Source organism: Temnothorax nylanderi, unplaced genomic scaffold (assembly GCF_030848795.1).
Source record: "Temnothorax nylanderi isolate EJ_2023f unplaced genomic scaffold, tnyl_v1.0 TNYL_tig0039_pilon, whole genome shotgun sequence".
Lineage (NCBI taxonomy): Eukaryota > Metazoa > Arthropoda > Insecta > Hymenoptera > Formicidae > Temnothorax > Temnothorax nylanderi.
This window is the reverse complement of record NW_027249101.1, coordinates 229,123-248,719: the sequence shown is the minus strand read 5'-3', so window position 1 is coordinate 248,719 and position 19,597 is coordinate 229,123. Positions and strand designations below refer to the sequence as shown.

At 46.3% G+C, this 19,597-nt stretch overlaps 1 protein-coding gene and 1 long non-coding RNA gene across 5 annotated transcripts in view; one reads left to right on the top strand and one right to left on the bottom strand.

Moving 5' to 3' along the window:
* Window positions 1–19,597, bottom strand: part of Neur (E3 ubiquitin-protein ligase neur) — a 53,181-nt gene that overhangs the window by 15,102 nt on the left and 18,482 nt on the right. Inside the window, exon 1 of one of the 3 annotated variants that reach the window (XM_071704078.1) lies at window positions 12,480–13,323. The exons of 1 other annotated variant lie outside the window; for it this stretch is intronic. In XM_071704078.1, the coding sequence (XP_071560179.1) occupies window positions 12,480–12,783 (304 nt within the window). In that variant the 5' untranslated portion in view covers window positions 12,784–13,323. Of the gene's footprint in view, window positions 1–375; window positions 1,239–12,479; window positions 13,324–19,597 lie in introns of those variants that run through there. One more of the 3 variants, XM_071704079.1, reaches the window with a different exon arrangement.
* On the top strand, window positions 8,664–10,435 carry LOC139771462 (uncharacterized). 2 transcript variants are annotated; one of them, XR_011717909.1, is made up of 3 exons: window positions 8,664–8,772; window positions 9,073–9,306; window positions 9,434–10,435. It is a non-coding gene; the product is annotated as an uncharacterized lncRNA (long non-coding RNA). The 2 variants fall into 2 exon arrangements; XR_011717908.1 differs by having other exon boundaries at window positions 9,062–9,306.

Here is a 19,597-nt window from a genome sequence, read left to right as displayed (position 1 = left end):
AACCTACCTATACTTTGAATTTTAATATTTCTTTAATCTTGCAAATTAGTTTCTTAAGTTTCGATATTATTATTATTATTATTATTCGTCACGTTGTCGTTTTCTTGCGAGAAAAAATTTACTTTAATCGCATTTAATTTTCCTGAAAAATGTCAAGGAGGCATATCTGTGTTTTAAATGTTGTCGATTTAATCAGTGATTAAATATTTATTATAAGTAACAATGGAGACCTTTCAGATTCGGCACATTGTGCTCCAGCGATGTGGAAGCAGCTGATTCTTAGCAGGGGAGTTTCAGAGGGACAGATTACGGGGAGGGACAGATTTCACGGAGAGAGGGAGACGTGATGGAGAACGAATGCGTTTTTGTACTCACCGAGAACGTGTGCCGAGAGGCGCAATCGTGCCACTCTGGTGGCCCTATTGACTGTCAATGGTCGCCTCGGTCGTTGACAAGACAAAGACATCTCGATCTTAGAGCAGGACAAAGACATCTTGGATCTTGGAACGCAAAACAACGGCGATTTTCAGGAACGAACACGAATGTTCCGCACTTAGAAGAAGTTTGTTTAGGAAAATACGGGTTTCTTTTCAACAAGGAAGTTTTCCGACGTAAATCGCAAAACAGGAGGGGATCTGGAGCAGACGAACTAATTGTTGAACTTCGAACTTCGAACAGCTTTGAACAACTTCGAGCAACTTCGAATAATCATGTATAAAATTATAAAAAGATTAAATTATATACCAAATACGAAATAACGAAATAAAGAAATGAAATGATGTACAATAGTATGTAGAGCAAACGTATACGTTTTTCCGTGATTGAACCCTTTGTACGCGATTTTAGTAGTAGAAGCGCAACGAAAACGTTAGAATTTACTTGACGCGAGCTTGAGACAAAGAGAATCTCTCGGCGAGTACTCACTCAGATTGAGAACAGCTAGACGATCGATCGATCCTCAACGTGGGATCTTTATCAACGCCGTTCCAGATCCGGCGAAGGGTGATCGAGAGGTGAAGAAGGGAGGGGGAGGGGATTGAAGGAAGACGACGAGGGGTGGAAAGGTGGCACGCGCGCACGCTCTCTCACATTGTCTTCCGGATCTCTCACCCTCCCGATTTTCCGGATCGGAAGAAAAACGACGAATGGCGAAAGGAAGAGAAAGAATGGTGAAAGGAAAACACGAGTGGATTTACAAGCCGGGAGTTGCCGGGAAAAGGCGGGCAGCCTGAGCCACGCCGCTACAACGACTGGCTTGCAGAAGCAAACTCCCCATCTGCTGCGTTGGTTGCTGCCCCGACCAACTCCCCGCTGTCATTACGTGTGTCTGTGTGGTCCGTCAATACACGGGCACGTACACACGTACACGTACACTTCGGCAAGCTGTGCGTGGCAGCGGGGCATTCGAACGGAAAGGCGGATATATCTGGAGGATCTCACCTTGCGGATGCCGTCGATAAGGCGCGGTCTTATCTGCCGATATTAGCGAAAGGCGTAACGTGACAATGATAAAAAGCTTTATGCGTCAGATTGACGTTGAACTTAGGAATTTACACGAATAACGGAAACTGATAATGATATATTACTCGAGGATATTTTGATGATCAACTTGATAAAATATCGCAGTAATCTATTGCGGAAATTATTTTTAAAATTAAAACAAAAATCTAATTTTTTTTCTCTCTGTTCTTTTTCAACATTTTTCATCTGCATCTCATTCTCTTACGCAATTGCGAATAACTAATTATTAAAGAGTAACATAAAGCGCGACACTGATCAATTAAAAATGGGCTCTTTACAGACTATATTAAGCCCCCCGGGGCGCAAGAAACGTTGTCGGAGACGCGCGATAGTACGAATAGTGAATACAAGTCTCAAGTGTTAATATACGCGAGTTCAACCCTCAGATGGCGGAGGAGCGACACGCAACGCGCGCGCACAGACGTCGCTATGTATATGTCGCAGCTGCAGCTGCTCGCAAGAGCGGAACACACGGCTTTGGGGATGGCGATGCATGCCGTAGCAACGGTTGCGCACCACCTGGCCCGACGAAAGCCAGCCAGCCAGCCAGCACCGGCATTGGCGTAGCTCTCTCCCTCTCTCTTTTTCGTTAGCCAAAGGACGAGATCTAAAAAAAGATCAGCGAGAGGGGAAAACACAAAAGGACCCTAAGCTTTTGGGCATTCCGGCACCCTCCCGGTCGTCCTGAAAACCGATCGATGATCCGGAGAAGCCGTATTTTGGTCTTGTGCTCATACACGTGTGTCGCGCGTTAAGCGCGCGTGGAGGAAACTGCAGCGACCTATATATTTTTACAGGAAAATAGTCTAAGAGCGAGCTTGCGCGGTGGGAAAAGTCGGGTGAACGAAAGATCCGCGCGTATCCCGCACGGAGCTTCATGGCTCGACGATTTTCACGGGACATTAGCATACTTGATCGGTTATGTAGGGAGTCGTTACTCGATTAGGGGTGACTCAAACAGCGTGTCAAACGTTACGGAATTATATATGAGCGCCCGAAACATTAATCACTATTTAGAACTGTAATCGCATTTATCGGCGTAAATCAATAATTCGGAGCAAACGCGATTGGCGAGATGATGAAAAATGCATTCAATTCGGAGCAAGTAGAATTAATAACGTTGCCGGAGGCACGGAAGAGGTATACGAAGCTGCAAAATCTGGGCGCGCGAATCGACGCCGACGGGGGGTTGAACGCGCCACTACATATGCATGTCTCCTTTTTTTTACATAGGATTTCCATAGAAATGTGGGGGTGGCTCCGCGACGCGGAGTACCCCCACCATCCCGACCACTGTCGCCACCATACTCGCCCATGGGGTTTGCGCGTGATATCGCAATAGAAGCTCTATCGATCCCGCCCCCCGACACAGCCAGACTGGCCGTTGTCAGGGGTTTGATAGCGATATGCAAAGCTCGGCACGCGCCATGTACGTGCGGTTTCGCGTAAAAGCTCCGAGTGATTTTGAGCAAGCTCGTCGACACCGAAAACGACGACAAGCCCGAATCCCTAAAATATACGATTCGCCGAATTTATTTAAAAGCCGACGTTCACGACGAGAGAGAATAATAGAGATGTGCGACGGTCATTGTATTACATCTTGAGAATAGACTCGATAGAAACCAAGCCCTTAATCGCATAATGCTCTTACGGCGATAAGTTTCACGGTCCATCTGTCCTTAATATCCCGGAGGGAAGCCACCGGATCGTCGTCGGTTTCCCCTCGTGCGATCCCCGCGTGCCTTTCCTTCCTGTTTCCTTCCTCCGCGGCTCGATCCTCCCCTTCCACAAAAAAATATCTAACATGAAACCCACCGAAGAGAGTCCGTGGGAATTCACGTGCAAATTCTCGCGTTAAAGGAAAAAACCGATGTGGTTAACAGATCCAGAAAGGCTCGCTCCTCTCTACTCGCATTCTTCAACGTCTCCTCGACCTTGCGGCGACGGCGAGTCGTCATTACGCCAATTTCCAAATTGCGCAGGGAAAGACGTAACTGGTCGACAAAAGGATTAAAGGCAACGGACCTTAACGTCTTTAATTCATCCGGTCCGGTTGCTCTCGGCGAGCCCCGCCGTCGTCCGCGGACTTTCTCGGTTTACACCAGAGGTCGACGGTTCACCGTGGCTCTCAACCGTGACGGATGAAGCGGAAAGCCCGCCGTACCCCACCGGCCGCCGCCGTTCTCTCTCTTTCTCCAGTGGGACGATTCTTCTTTTTGTGCGCCGCGAACGACGTTACTACGCTCTGGATCTTGATTAGAGGAGCGCGAGGTACGTACGACTCGCCTCGATTCTAAATATTACAGCGCCGTTTCGCCGGCCGTATTATTACCGACGTGAAATATCGACGGGTCATTACGGTGAAATCCCGGTTAATCGTAAGTTCGTACGTACGTACGTAGGAGAAAATCGGTGATTTTCTCCGCGGAATTGAGACAATGCCTGGAAGGCAGGAACGGCGCGTGTGGGAGAAGCTCGTTAGAGCGCGCGATTATCAGCGTCGCCTCCGAGATTCCGTTCATGTTAAATTAGATGCGAATTAGCGTGCACGGCGATCCGCGACGAAAGGGGGGTCTCGATGGAGAGCGGCCGTCGCTTCCTCGCGATAATTACTGTTCTATAGCCCTCCCCGATTGTTTTCACAAATACGCGTGTAACACGCCGATCGCGAGCAGCGTGGAGCTTGTAACGGAGCAACATATGGATCGCGAATATATCATCATCGAAATATCAATATGTCAATTTCTGGATTTGATCCATTTTCTGATCTTCGCTGTCAATCTGGAGTTCGTTATCGCAAGAACGTCAAGTGTCAAGTAGTTAAAATTTAAATAATTTAAAAGATTCGAAAAATTCCAATAACGATTGCTAAGGAAAGTTCTTACTTGCATCAGATTGCATCAGACGTGAGTTGAATTATTATAAAGTAGACCCGATTAAAAAATACGCGACGAATTCTGCGGTATTATCATCGGCGAAATTGCAGATCCAAATTCTAACACACATATTACCAAAATTATAGATAAAATTTCCATCGTTACTAAAACACTAAAGCTGCAAAGCCAGGCTGAGAAGATTGTCAGTTACTTACAATGATCTCACAGCCATCGGCGTTCGCATAAACGTCCTGAAAACCGTTGGAAGCGGATTTGATGATGGAACAATGCGATAACAGAGCGTCACGTTTATCGCTGGATTTGGGCCGTGAACGCGTTGCGAAAGTTTCGGCGGCGAAATTTCGCGGATCGCGGATTACATCGTAAATCACGATGGGAAAAGCGAGTAAAAGTCGTGGGAGTTTACGGCTCCGCGGTGCCGATAAACGCCGGCAGCCGGCCGCCGCGGTTTACATATCGGCGGCTTCGTTTATCGCGTAAAACCGGTACTTTCGCGGGATCGCCGCCGGCGCACGTGGGTGCTTTTCGAGGAAGCCGATTGCAGACGGATAAATTAACTTTGCCGCCATCACTCGGCGAAACGAAATTGCATTTAACTGAAGCATTGATTATATCAAAGTTATCCGTTAATGCAATTACGGCTGCAAAACGTTCTGATAATCCTCGATTACAAAGCACCGAGAAAGTACAATACATTCTCGCGAGTACATTCGGCCGAGCAATTAAACGATTTCGTGAGAGAAATTCTCGCGAGAAATTGTCGCAGCTAATTGAATTTAATCGCGGAGGTCAGCCGAACTTCCTGCGATTAGGCCGATTTCGTGTGGCCAACGTGGGCGGATGGATGGCGTGGAGAATGAGAGGCGCTGGTCGGACGACAGTCACGTCGTCGAGATGAACTCTGACACTCGGCAATTAAATCATCTCGTCGTTCATTCAGACATTGAATCGCTCGTTGAGGCGCCACGCCGCGCGAATTGCGCGTAGGACGACCACGTCGGATTTTTCACCGCGGGACGGCCCTTCCTCCTTCTTTTTTTTTTTCATTCAACGATCCTCGGTTTTGTTCGTGGGCGTTAAGGTTACCTCTACCGTAATCAACGAGAAATTACGAGTATCAACCGGCGACTTCCGGTGATTACAAGTGTGGAGGACAAGTGTAAGAATGGGGGAAAGTTTAATGATGAGGGGGACTCCTGCTCCGTTATGCGCGTTTCCGAAAGACCATTCATATGCTAATAATACCACGATCGATTCGCGATTATTCGGCGTTCTTCAAGGACAGACGTCCTCGCTCTCAATCTGGAGCTCGTTATCGCAACAAAGTACTTCGTGTCAAGTAGTTTGAAGATTCAAAAGATCCGAAAAATTTTTGCCCCGAATAATGATTGCTAAGGAAAGCTCTTATTTGCATCAGATCGAATCGTTATAAAGTAGACTCGATTAAAAGGCACCCGATAAATTCTGCGGTATTATCATCGTCGAAATTGCATCGGCATTGAGGCCCTCGAGATGGCTCGAGGGGCGACGATGTGGTTTCGCAACATTTGTTCCATTAAAGTCTAGAGGCGGCTCTCGACTCCCAAGAGTAATATGTGTATTGCGAGTGAAGGGCTCTGGGGGCTTCTCTCTTTCTCTCTTGTCTTTCGAAAAAGTCAGTCTCAAATTGGGGGAGCCATCGCGCCGCATGTGATCGAACCCGCAATTTCGATCGGAAAAAGTGAATCATCGTCTCTTTCGACCGGTGTATGTTAAAATATAAGGAAAGATAACAGAAAACAAATAAGCGCAAACGTCCGTATAGCGATGCCTTACCCGACAACGTTTATTTCTGCGTCCTTCGTTTTATGCGACTTTCGTTCTTATCTTCCGAAGTCAAAGTCCCTAAAGCTCGTTATGATTCTATTTTTAACGCCCCTCGAGCAGCTGTAACGCGACGCTTTCCAGACAATTCCAGACTGCAGTTTCGTTTCTACGGCGATTAAAGAGTATCGAGTACGTGCCGATTGCGGGAGAACGAACGGTTCGAAGGGCTCTCCGAACAAGGAGCCGCGCGGAACGGGACGAGAAGAGAAGCCCCAGAAGCTGCCAGACAAATTGAGAAATGGCTCCGCGCCACGGCGTTGTCTCACCGTTAAAGCACCATTAAAAGCACGGCACTTGGGCGCAGTAGAGCATCTCCACTGGAGGAAAAGAAAGCTTTAAAAAGGCAGGCCCCGATAAATCTCGGCGAAGGGAGCTCGCCGTATTAGCCCCCGGCGTATTCAGGATCACGCGAAGGAGAACGTATCGTTAGGACGTCTCGCTGCGTAGCTAGGAGATTTATGCATAGAATATGCGTGAAGATCGCACCGACAACTCTCCCTCATCGCCGTGCTCCTCTACCTCGGATAATTTGCGTCGAATAAATCCCAAGTATTACGCGATTTCAACAGAACGTTTAATTCTATTTTACGTTTAAATCTGCCTCGCGAAGAAAAAAATTCGCCGCAATACAAATTAATTAACGGAAAAGATCGCTCGTGAAACCTGAGACTGGTTAATTAACTCGTTATCTCGCGATTCAAGTGGATTTGAATCTCGGCGTGCTTTCGTGCCTGTTTGCAAAGTCACGAGATATTTTCTAGTCGACGACAGTCTCTTTTTTTAATAAAAAAATCTACGACCTGCCTTATCACTCGGGAATCTATTACGTTAGCAGCAGCAGCCTCAGCTTAGCAAATGAGATTCTCAAAAGCACTCGTGAAAACTTTTCTCGCGCTCGTATTCTGGGCCACGTCTTCTGGAAACACTTCGACCGACGACAGATGTTTAGCAGTTACACCGCTTTTTCGACTCGACTCGTGGAGGGAAATCGGTAGGAGGCTCGCAACGGCGCGTCTATTCGTAAACAGACTCTGCCCACCAGGACCAAGAGGGATCATCTCGCGCGGGCAGTAGACAAAACAAGAAAATATGTATGTTTTTAGATACTCGTCGCGATTAATTCGAACGCGAAGAGACGGGCTGTGATAACGCGAGTTTATATCCGTCGGAACTGCGCGAGAGAGATCGTGGAATTAAATATTCAAAAAATATTCAGCAATTACGTCACGTTACGCAGTCACGTAAGGCGAGACGAATGTGGCTCAGAACGAATCGGCGTCACGGCAGGGTGGTCTTACGAATTTCCACGCAGCCGAGCCCGAGAGCGGCTCGCGATAGGCGCACGAGTCCTGCTTATGAGACCGCTTCCGGTGCACGCGCTGCGTACCCACGTGGGGTGTTCACGCACCTTGCTTCCGCGAAGGTCCACTTTCCACACGTCCGCGTCGACCGAGATTACGATCTCCCTCCGCAGAGCGGCGAGGGAGGAGCGCGAAGCGGACTCGCACGGAAAACGGCGGGATCTCCGTTCCGCCGACGCGCCCGAAGCGATCCGCAATCGTTATCGAGGGCTCGGATAAAATGTAGAATTGAGACGTGAGCGACGCGTTTCGTCTCGGACAAAAGGCCGTCGCAAGGGAACGCGATCCAGGAAAACGGAACTCTCGGCTCCCATTGTGTCCTATCAATGTCGACTTCCGTTCTTGAATCCGCTCGCGACGTGCCGGATGTTGCGGACGATACCCTGTCGAAATTATCTTTCCGGATCGGTCAGCATGAACGAAGAAGGTGTAACTGCAGAGACAAGAACGTCATCGAAGTATACTTCAAGCGAGACAACGATTCTTATTTTGAAAATATCTAAATTAACTAACAGAAATTTTTTCGGCAAGAATATCGCCTGATATTTATGCAATAGATTACAATAAAAAACAAAATTATCTTCTATAGTAATCTATTTAAAGTTCGCGAAACTCATCCTGCGGTCTGTGTATATATACCTATATATTATTTACGTGGATAGTCTGTCGAGATAAGAATACGATAAATGCACTGCAGTTATGAATTTCGATATGTTTATCAGGCGCATGCTGGCGTTATCGCTAATTTACGGGCGTCAGGGAGGAAGGATGAATGGACTTTCTCGGAAAGGACTTGACTCCCGAGGACACGACCGCCGAACCCTTAAAATAAGCGGAGAATTCCCCGATTAAGCGGTCCGACCAGCTGACAGGAATACTACGCGGCATCGTGAACCGCAAAACCGGTTCGCGAAACGCTTGTGGGAACAAAGACGGGTTCCGTCCCGCGGCTCACTCTCTGACGTCACACGGCGAAGCGGAAAGTGGGTGGGTGGGTTGTGTGAGGTTGTCGAGTCAGTGAGGACGGTCAGTGATCGCCTCTTGGCTGAATCTTCTACGAGACGACTCGAACGACTTGCGAGGCTCACCCGCACCGGAAGGAAGACTCGGGGAGACACGCGGAAACCGTAAGAAATTTCATTTCCACATAATTGGGGAGATAGCAGGAGAGAGAGAGAGAGAGATCCGCGACTAGATGATAGTAATTGCTTTAACAGAGCCTGTATGCATGTCTACATATGCGTGTGTGTTTGATGAATTATTTATTCGTTGAGTTACGTTGTAAATAAGTTAATTAAAGGAAACTCAATCAAGACCTCAGATTCCAAGAACGTAATGATACTTCAACTAACTTTCTCACTGAACGTTAAATAAATCGATAAATCAAGACGTTAACATTTATTGTACATTCGAAAGTATGTTAATAGCTGAAGCTCAAGATCTCAATGGATGTGACAAAGTGAAACTTGTGGGAAACTTCTCTGGGATCCTTGAATCATATCCGACGCAGGTGGTACATTGTTTGCATGCACGCGTAAGCGCAACATTATGCAATTTACATTGCAATAACGTTTCGTCACGGTCAGCAACTTAATGCGTCACCAATCGCTTTTAGTGCATGACTCAGATCGAAGGGGGGAAAGGACCCTTTCCTCGAACAGGTAAATCAACTTCAACCCAGTCATGACCGGCATTTCTCGATCGCACGAGAAAATCCTCTGAGGTTACGAATCTTTTTTCTTCTTCGTCTCGTCGACAATCGAACAACACGATATATCCCGATTACAGGCAAAAAGAAAGAATACGAGATGAAACAGTAAGGCAGGCTGGTTACAAAAGACGGAGAAAGAGAGAGGTAGCTCAGCTGTGGCCGTTAAGAGAGCGGGGAAAAAAAAAAGTCGCGACGAGGATGAGAAAGTAAAGAGGCTGGGAATCTCTGCAACCGAGAAACCAGTGATTCACCGAACCGCAAAAAAACGGGAAAAAGAAGAGGTAAAGGAGCAAGAGCAAAGAAGTGGTATTCCAGAAGCGATACGATGACTTACTTTCTTCATTTCGCTTATTCCGTGAAGATAATCGTAGCAAAAAATATAAAGTGTTCTATCCCGCTGAAAATATCCCTCTTTTCCGTTTCTTCTTTTTCTTCTTCTTCTCGTTCCCTCTCTTCTCGAAGTAAAACTCTGATCATGATGAGGTACATGACGAAGTACATAAGTGAAATATTGGATACATATAAACGCGCTTATCAACTGGACCAAACATTTCATGCAAAGCAACCAACAAGACAACTCTGAAATTTCAAGGTGGCTGCGTCAGCTGTTTGCTCTAGTTTACTTTGATCGGAAGAGGGAAGGAGAAAAAGGAGAGACAGAGATAAAAGTTACTTCTCTTATGCACGAGAAATGGAGAAAGGATTGATCGAACAATAGCGGCTCCGGAAAACAATATCGTTCTTGAACAAAAAATTATATAAAAATTTTGGCGATTGAAATACTGAGACCTTGATAATTAAATGTAAAATATAAATGCGAGATACAAATATTGCGACATATTGCGTATTGTTTCTTATTCATTTAATTCATATTATATGCAGCGAAAGGTGTAACCACAAGAATGCGGTTACAAACTTTGCAAAACTTTTGCCAATCAGATTTTAAAAATTATAAACTTGAAGATTAGGACAGTTTTATAATATCTTCGTAGAATATTATATTGTTATTTGTTAATTATATAATTCAAGCTACGCAAGAATTAGTTGAAAACAATTCTTCTCTAATATAAAGTATCCCAGGAACACACTGTCCCTTTCACAAATCTTCAATGGTTCAGAGCCCTCCCACAAAGGGCTCGCATTGCGTTGGTCCCTTAAAACCTCCCGGTGAAAGAAAGTCGTTGACACGTAAAATTTATCACGTAAGGAAAGCCACTCTTTTTCCTTACTCCACTCAATTCCACTTCATTCTACTCGTAACCTTTAACCTCGATTTTAATCAACAACAACTAACGCTTTGTCTCATAGTAAAGAACCGTTTATTACAAATCTCGTCGGGAAAAAGCATTTAAGATCTCGGCCATTAGATTACATCGGAATGTACAGATCAATGAGAATGTAGCCACAAACAAAAACCTTTTCTTGGAATCATGTTGCGCCTAATATGCGTATAAAAAGTATCCCTACAGACATCTTTCAAGCGTTATCACATACATATTAATATCATTAATTAAACATGTAAATTTCTGTATATAATTTTACTTATATATATGTACAAAATCGTGAGTCATTTTAATTAAGAATATTAATTCCTTTTTCCATGTATTATTATTGCTTAAATAGACTTCCAATTTAATCCTTTCTAAAAAATCAAAGTCATAGAAGCAGAAATAGCAATCGGAAACATCTTCGACGACGTTGCTTTTGTCTCGTTATTGCGCTCGAAATTCTGTGTCAAGATGATGGACATACGGAAGACAAAGAAGAGAGTGAGCGCAATGGGTATCGAAGACAAAAGTCGCGTGAGCAAAGGGTTTGAGGAGTAGTTTCCAGTCACGTTGTGAGAAACTGTCGTCGACAATGCTACATTCGCGAAAGACTGAATCGCGAAGGAAGGATATCTGATGAGAACGCCGCGGGATGTTGGAAGCGAGACGGAGAAGGAAGCCAAGGAGAAGCGATATGCCCCTTCGCCAGCCGCGGCTGCCTCGTGGAATCCAACGGATCGTCCATTGAAAGAAAAGTCGGTCAACGAAACATAGCTCGGGCCATAAGCTCGCCGCGAAATGAGCTTTTACTGAACGCGCGCGATGGAAACGAGCGCGACGACGATGCACTCGGAAATCGGGACAGTCGGCAGTCGTACGAAACAAAGCTGCCCGCGGCCAGTATTTTTCAATCAGCTTCTACTATATCGCGCACCAGTTCGGTATCGATCACGTACTATAGATTTGATTGCTCTGCGAATCTAGCATATGCGACAACAATAACAACTTTTGAACTAGAAGCCGATTCTTTCCTCGAAATTATTTCGTTTTATCCACAAGTTAAACAGTTCCTCCATCAGTACGAAATGTGTATTAATTTTTTATCAGAGCTTTAAACCGCCAGTCGTTACAAGTATACTTTCCTAAATAATACCGGAAAAGTGATGGTTAAACTCTCCCGAAATATAGCGAAAAGTTGGAGGTAGCAGATGCGTCGTCAACAATTATCGAACTTGCGGTGCGATAAACCGCCGATGGACCACGGGGAATAAAAGCCAAAATTCCCCGCCCGTTCTATCACCGTTTTAGAGTTTAGATATTCGTTCCTCGATGACGAGAGTTCGCCGCTCGGCTCCATCAGCAATATTCATCGGGGGCGTTCGATGAATTCAATTTTACAACGACGATTTGAATGCAGATCGCTTTGGCAAGAGCTTGCGCAATGGGGTGTGTGATTTATGGTATACTAGTTGATATTCTACAATAAAACACCAATAAAAATGTGTGTGTGTGTGTGTGTGTGTGTGTGTGTGTGTGTGTGTGTGGTGTGTATGTGTGGGAGGAGTCAATATTTTTCGCAATAAAATTCTAAAATTTAAGGTCTGTAAATAGACAGATACGTGAAATCAGACAGACGTCGGTGAATCCAATTACCGTCTGTTTACCTACGAATTGAACCTACACTTTGCTCATAATCCTCATTCTCGAAGGAAGCCTGTCCGAGTGTCGTTGACCGACAAAATCAGGCAGTGTCTCGCGGAACGCGTTCGTGATCGATCGATTAGTCGCATGATCGGCCGAGCAGTGACCGGAAAAGCATCAGAGACAATGAGGAAGTGACGGAGGTGTGGCTCACCTAGACCCATCTTGCGCTTGAGCTTTTTGAGCACTTTCATCTTGCTGCGCAACGGTGCCAGGATATTGTTGTCGCCGCTGTTGTTGTGCTGCGGCGACGCGCTCGGCGGTGCGTGCTTGCCGTGATGGTGATGATGGTGATGATGATGGTGCTGATGGTGGTGGTGGTAATACGGCTCGCAGGGTTGTTGCTGTTGTTGCTGTGATTGTTGCACGCTCGCGCCGGAACTGCCGCCGTGGCCGCAGCAGTGACAGGGGTGGCTGCTTTTGCTGCCCTTGATCGCGCACTCGCCGGACACCCCCATAAATGTGGCCGTGTTGCTCCCGCGAGAGTCAGGCGCGAAAAGCCGCGACTTACAGATGTGTTGCAGATGGAGATGGGAAACTGAGAGGGACAAACGGTCGCGGAGTCGAGGTACGACGGACCTAACTCCGATGGCTCACTGAGGATCGCACTTTCGGACACTGAGACGCGAAGACGAGATTACGCCCTCCGCTTCTCCTTCACCACCACTACGTTTGACCGTCAACGTCGTGAAACTACCCTAAACGAAAATTTCAACGCGAGTAAAATCCGATGAGACAGTGATGAGCTTGACTGAATTAAACGTGACTCCGTAATCCTTTCCCGTCCAGACGCGACTGGTTGTTCATTCGGCAACGTGTCTAACGGGTGGACGTCGCCGCGATCACTGTGCAAACCCTAAACCCAAGACGGAGAAAGAGAGAGAGAGGAAAAGGACTGCGAACAAGAACCGCGTGTCACGGCGACGAGTGGGGCGATCTACCACGTAGATCGCAGATCGCCTGCGTGCCCCGTCGAGCGCCCTGGGACGACTGACTGTTTTCTGTCGCGGAGCGCGAGAGTATTGCCGCAACGCGCGCGAGCCGGCATCCAATGAGACCGGGCGGTTCCCCACCGTCCCGAAGATGGAGAATACGTGGAGGGGTGGACTGGCACCTGGTGGACAGCTGCCCCTTACCTGGCCGCGATGCACCCGGCCACCCCAACGCGCGAGGCCGGGGATATATCGTCGCCCGGAGTTAGGGTATGCCGAAGCGATCGCCGACTGGAGGAGAGAACTACGACTCCTCTCCATTAATTTCGACCTCTGGACTAGGGATCGTTAACGTTGGTTCGCACGATTCTCTTTTCCCATGAAATTCTAGGAATACAATTCCATTCTGTCGACTGAGACTGTCGTTCGCGTCTGTATCACGATGAATACGGAATGATTAGTGACAGGGTCTCCGATCGTGTAACAATTTAATCAAGAAAACCTTTTAAGAGAGTATGATCGTTCAGTTCGAAACTTGAAATGAATTAAAATGAAGCTGCTGTCGCTTTTTAACTTTACAACTTGATAAATTACCTCTATCGAATCGAATAGCAATAAATCCACGAGCGCGCTGCGTTTTGATTCCCGACTTGGAACCGCGCGCAGCTCGAAGCGTATCAAGAAGATCGTGTTTCCATGGGACTCGAGATACGTCTCTCATCCCATGACGACGCGGACCAAGATCGCCGCGCGAACTACAAATTACATAATGACAAATAAAAAGGAAAGAAAAATGATATTCGTGGCACGGCGGCGTCATGCGCGAAGGAACTTCATACAGGTACCCATATATACCTTTAATCCGTTACGGGCGAGGACAACGAAATTCATTCAATCCCTTAAGTCCGACGTGTCGTTTAATTTCCATGCGGGCACTTTCAGGCACGATACAGAAATGATTTATTAACGAGGTTTTTTTTAATAACGCTCGAGTTAATGGTGGTTGCCGCTGTAGAAGAAGATATATCGAAAGAGAAGAGAGCGATCCTCGGGGAGAGATGAACTATCTTTTCCTAGCGAGTGAAATTAAATTTGCGCGAAGGAGACACCGAATCAATTTACGTGCGAAAAAAAACGTCATTATGGCTTGAGAGAAGAGAATTGGATCTGTATCGAGTTGACGAGATGAAATCTCACCGATCGATACAACGGATACTCGCGAGAATTCGACGCCCTTCATTTCCGCCGGCTCCTTCGGCGTGTACGCGAAAACTTCAATGGCACAAGCGGAACTAATGTAAAAGAGCTAATATCAATTGTAAATGTATCGATTAGTATTCGCGAGAGGGAGAAGTACGACTACAATGAAAATACTTGTCGTTATAATATAAGTACATGTTGGCAGAGGCGCAACCCCTTCATATTAACGACGGCCTCCCCCCGTTTGGCTTTGTGTGCCGGTTACGACGCTAAATGACTCGTATTCTCTGCGACCCCAATCGTCGATAACTCAAATTTCGCCGACAGGTTGCGGCATTCGCGCAAGGTGCATGCGATGTGCACAATATTATGCACCTTTGCGAACTACACAGGACGCGGTGCCGTTACAACAGTCCGAATAAAAATTGCCGCTGCTTTAATCCTTCGCCGTTATCTGCCCTATCGATTTTACGCTCGCATGAAAAAGAACTACGTAACCGCGTCGGAAAGGAGAAAGAGAAATAAAACTGTACGTGAAACAATGACCCTCGACAACGGGGCGCGGCGTCGCGATATCACTTTGTCAGCCATTGTTCCAGCACTTAACGGGATATAGGCAGACGCCACTGGACGCGACATTGTTTTTCGCAAAGCGCGAATACGCTCGTTAAATAAGCGCGAAAGCCAAATCAAAACGAACCGGCGCGACCGCGGGGCTTTCGAGACGAAAAGGGGTTTTGTTACGCCGCGCGGTGTCCCTCCTCCCGCACGTGTGTGCGTGTCGCGGACATTTCATTCGCGGCGGGGGAGAGGTAGGAAACGAGCCGGGAGGCTCGGCATTCTCTCTCTCGTACGGATGGGAAATATGCCCACGGCACCGTGGCCGCGGCTTCCTTTCGCACATCCTTTTCGTCGGGTACCCGACGTCTCTCTTGCATAAACGGTTACGCGCGGTAGTAACGGGCGCCCGCCGTGTGTCCGCCCTCTATTCAATAATATACAATAGATAGATAAGCCGGAAAGCTTCTCGGAGATACACGGAAGCGTCCGTTTAAAATCGAAACGATCACTTTATGTTGTAATAATTTTCACGTAATTATATGTCCGAGGATGATAATAAAATATAGACACAGCCTATATTTCTCCCGGACGATAAACAGCTCTGTTATAACGAACGCGACATGTAACTCGAACCTTTCATTCCCGTGGGCGATTTAACGATTTAATTACAATGCAGCAGTTCCGTAAGAGAGAATAATTACGAGACGCCAGACACGTCCAAAAGTATGCTTCTTACATCGCCACTTCAATTAATTCCCCGCTCGTCCTCTCATTATATCCCCCGCCTGTACGCGGGGCGCGCGCGCGCACGCGCGCACGTGAAAACCGTACACATTGTTACTTACACGCGCGCGGACGCACGCGGCCCATATGCAGCTATTTATATGCACGCGTGGCCGCGTGCGCGCAGCGAGCACGTCTTTTCTTCACCGCGTCGCTATACGATGATGATAATACACCTCGTTGACCGCAAACGCATAGACGCGTGAATTTCAGGACGTGGGTGCAAAGAAAAGTTTCTCGACGAAAACAAAAAAAAAACCTGACAGACTCAACCTCTTTACCGTTTGGTGAAGTAAAAATATAACTTGTCGCCGTTCGTCGCAAGTAAAATCTGAGTCTTGCGTAACGTACGAGTGATTTGTGCAAATTAAATAATCGGACAAAAATACAAAATGTATCCCCGGATGTTTAATCTGATGTCTATCGGGGCGAGACACTTTCGTGCAAACGTGCTACATTTTTTTCTCTTGTTCACGCCAGAGATTTTCAACGCCAGCGAATCGGCGTAGCTCACGTGCCCTCTGCGATCTCGCGGAGGTGAACGCGAAGCCTCGCAAATCCGGCCGTAGCCTCGAGGAAACGGAGACACGCCTCGGTAGCTCACTCGCCGCGTTCAAGGAACTTAAAATCCGAGGCGGCGATACGTTTTGGAGAACGCTCAGAGAAATACACAATGAACAATTTACTCGGTGCCTTTCTCCCTCAACTGAAGGAACTCGGCATGAAAAAATTGGAATTTAATATTTACAAATGCAAAATGCTTCATAAAAGCACATCTTTTCGTGCTTTCCAAGAGAGGATTGATTATTTGGGGCCTTGGGCCCCCTTTTTCCAATCGCGCCGGGTTTCGAGTTTCCGATTGCATTTTCAGGAATTGATAGCACGCTCGCTGCGAAGAGCCGCATTGTAAATTTCCTTCATTCCGCGAAGCGTCAAATAAGGGGTTGCTCGGTCCAGCATCTGTCTACCATGTCGTCTCGGCGCCGCGCGGTGTGCCCCTCGTATAGCAAGCGACAGCGGCGACGGCGGAGAATCGCTCGGATCGCGCGCAGATGCGTCTCCTTAATAGGGATTCCCGGTGGCGAGGATGTCAGCGGCGTGGCGACCCGTATGCATATAACATAATGTGAAATAGCGGAAGCAAGGCAGGATGGCAGGAAGTCGGAGAAACCGACGCGTGCGCGAACCGTTCTTCGCATCCTCGTTCCCTCGTGAAAATATAGAAGGGAGAAGGGGGGGCATTCTAGAGGTGTATCGCCGGCTCGGATTACTATACGCGACCCCCCCGAAGAAGAGGAAACAGATAGACGATGGATCCTTCAACGGTCGCTAACTTCCCCACTTCGGCTCTCGATTTTCTCTTAACGCAGCTAATTTCGTCTAATCTCGAATTTCCTACGCAAACGTATCTCTCAACGGTCAACTTCATTGATTAGAATACAATGAGAATTCGCTGTCCATATTACATAATCGTTATTTAAGAGTTTGTACCGACGCTATATACATATACCGACTATAAAAAATGACAAGTGAAATAACGGTTACGCTGATATATTGTGTTTGACGTAACAAGATTATGATACCTGGGTCTTGTAACTTTCTTTAGGCTAGGCTTGGGTGAGAGTGTCAAATAATGAAACGCGCAACGACCAGCAAGACCGACTTGGAGTCGCCGCTTGCCTTGAGCAAGGAAGCGGAGATACGCTTGGCAACCCTTAGGCGGAATTGACTCTCACGTCGAACGGGCAACGCGTCTGAAAGCAGTTCGTTCGGCTACGATAAATTTGGGGTATTACGCACGATCTCTCGTAAAAAAAAAAAGAGAAATGTATGCATGCAACGCTTTTCCTCGGCGGCGTTTCAGTCCCATTCACAACTCGGCATTTGCGTGCCGCGTTCGAAAGTAACGTTTCCGGAGGAGCAACGAGGCAGCTTATTCAAGATTTAGGACAATGAAAGAACATCGATGTGATTTCCCTCCCTTTATTATCCTTTCCATAAATCGCTTTGAAGCAAAAGATTATCGGAATTTTATATCGTAATCGATAAAATGAGAGAAGTGAGTCACTGCGCAACGTCAAAATTAGATGCGTAGAAAGGAACAATTATGCGCGAAATATTTATGTATTTTCGGAGCGACATTTATTCGCTTTTTTGCCGCATATGCGATATTATGGATATTGAAGCACAATATGCTTTGACGTACTGCGTGCTTTTAGAGGCACGACACTGAAGACACGAGTCTCTGGACTAAGTTGACCTCATTGTACCACAATCATTCTATTATCACTCAATTTGTACCGGTGCACGATGTCGTGCACATGTAGGTACGTGACGTTGTAAAGAAAGTACGTTGCTTAATATCACATATTGAACGTTATTATAGGAAAGCAGGTTCAACCAATTAATTTCATTTATGTCACATATACATACGTACATACACATTTATAGCGATGAATGAAAATATCTGTAAAACAAGAGTTATTTATTTTTATATTTCTAATTTAAATATCTTGTCCCTCAAGAAAGTTTATGACAAGTAAAATATAAATTACTTAAGTGGATCGATTCTTCTTTTCCTACAATTCAATGAAATTTAAAAAATATATATATATGTACAGTTTATAAATCTAAATACATAAACATACATGCACACATATGTGTTGTAAAGATTGATTTTAATTTTCACTAAACGCTTGTTTTCTTTGCAGAATAACGGCAATGTTGATATTAATCACCTCGTATTCCGGATTAATGTCGCTTTTGCCGATATCCCTGCGAGTACTCCGCGAGAGATCTACAAAACGACAGGAAACTCCTAAACCAGCGAAGAAACATGAAGAACAATCGCAAACACTTTATTTGCGGTACAATTAAATGTACGCCGGCAGCTGCATACGGGCGTTATCCTCTGTCGCGTAATGATTCTTCAGCTGTCACCATATCATTCGAGACGAGACAACGAAATGCCCGGTCTCTCGTTGCCGCGGACAATACCTAAGTGCACCTGTCCTGGCGATCCCAGGAAACTCCCGACGCCACGTAATAGCGTCGATGCCTAAGGAAATACCCCCTTCTTTTTTTATCCCTGCTCATGCGGGTCGCTACCTCCTCTCTTTTATCGGTCAGTCTGATAAATTCAAACAGATGAATCTATAACGGATACTCGGCGAGTCTAAAACTCAATTTTAAAAAAAGCGGCGCGCGAATACGAAGTTTCTAAAATGAGAATGACTGCATCGCGAAGCTGATAAGAGCAGCGTCTTCCTCAACGTAACGTCGTGCTCGAGATTAAAGATCTAAGGAACGCGGCGCCCTCGAAAACGCGTTATAAATTTAAGACAATGTTAAATAAACACGCGGATGAGACGTTTGATCGGCGACGCGAGAAGCACCGAGAGTGTGGACCTCAAAGTGCGTACGAAGAGAGCGGTTTGTCGAGCGAGTTTATAAAAGGCGTTCAGATTAAAGCGAGTAAGCCGGGAGAAAAGCGCGCGAGATATACGGATGACTGTTAAGAGACAATCGCGGGCGTAATCGGCTTTTTCGGTAGCGACAAAGGAGACCATTATCTCACTGCTCAAATAGACCGCTTATCGCCGCCCGCTGCAGCCTGAATAGGTCGTGCCAAAAGTAATCTTCGGCCACGTACAACGCAACGACTTTTCATAATCCGTCATCGTTTATGCATATCTACGTCAAGAAAAAGAGTTCAAGACTTGGGAAACACTTATTAAATTGAATAAGATATCTAATCACAACATGGATAAAAAATTAACCTTGTCACAGATAGAAA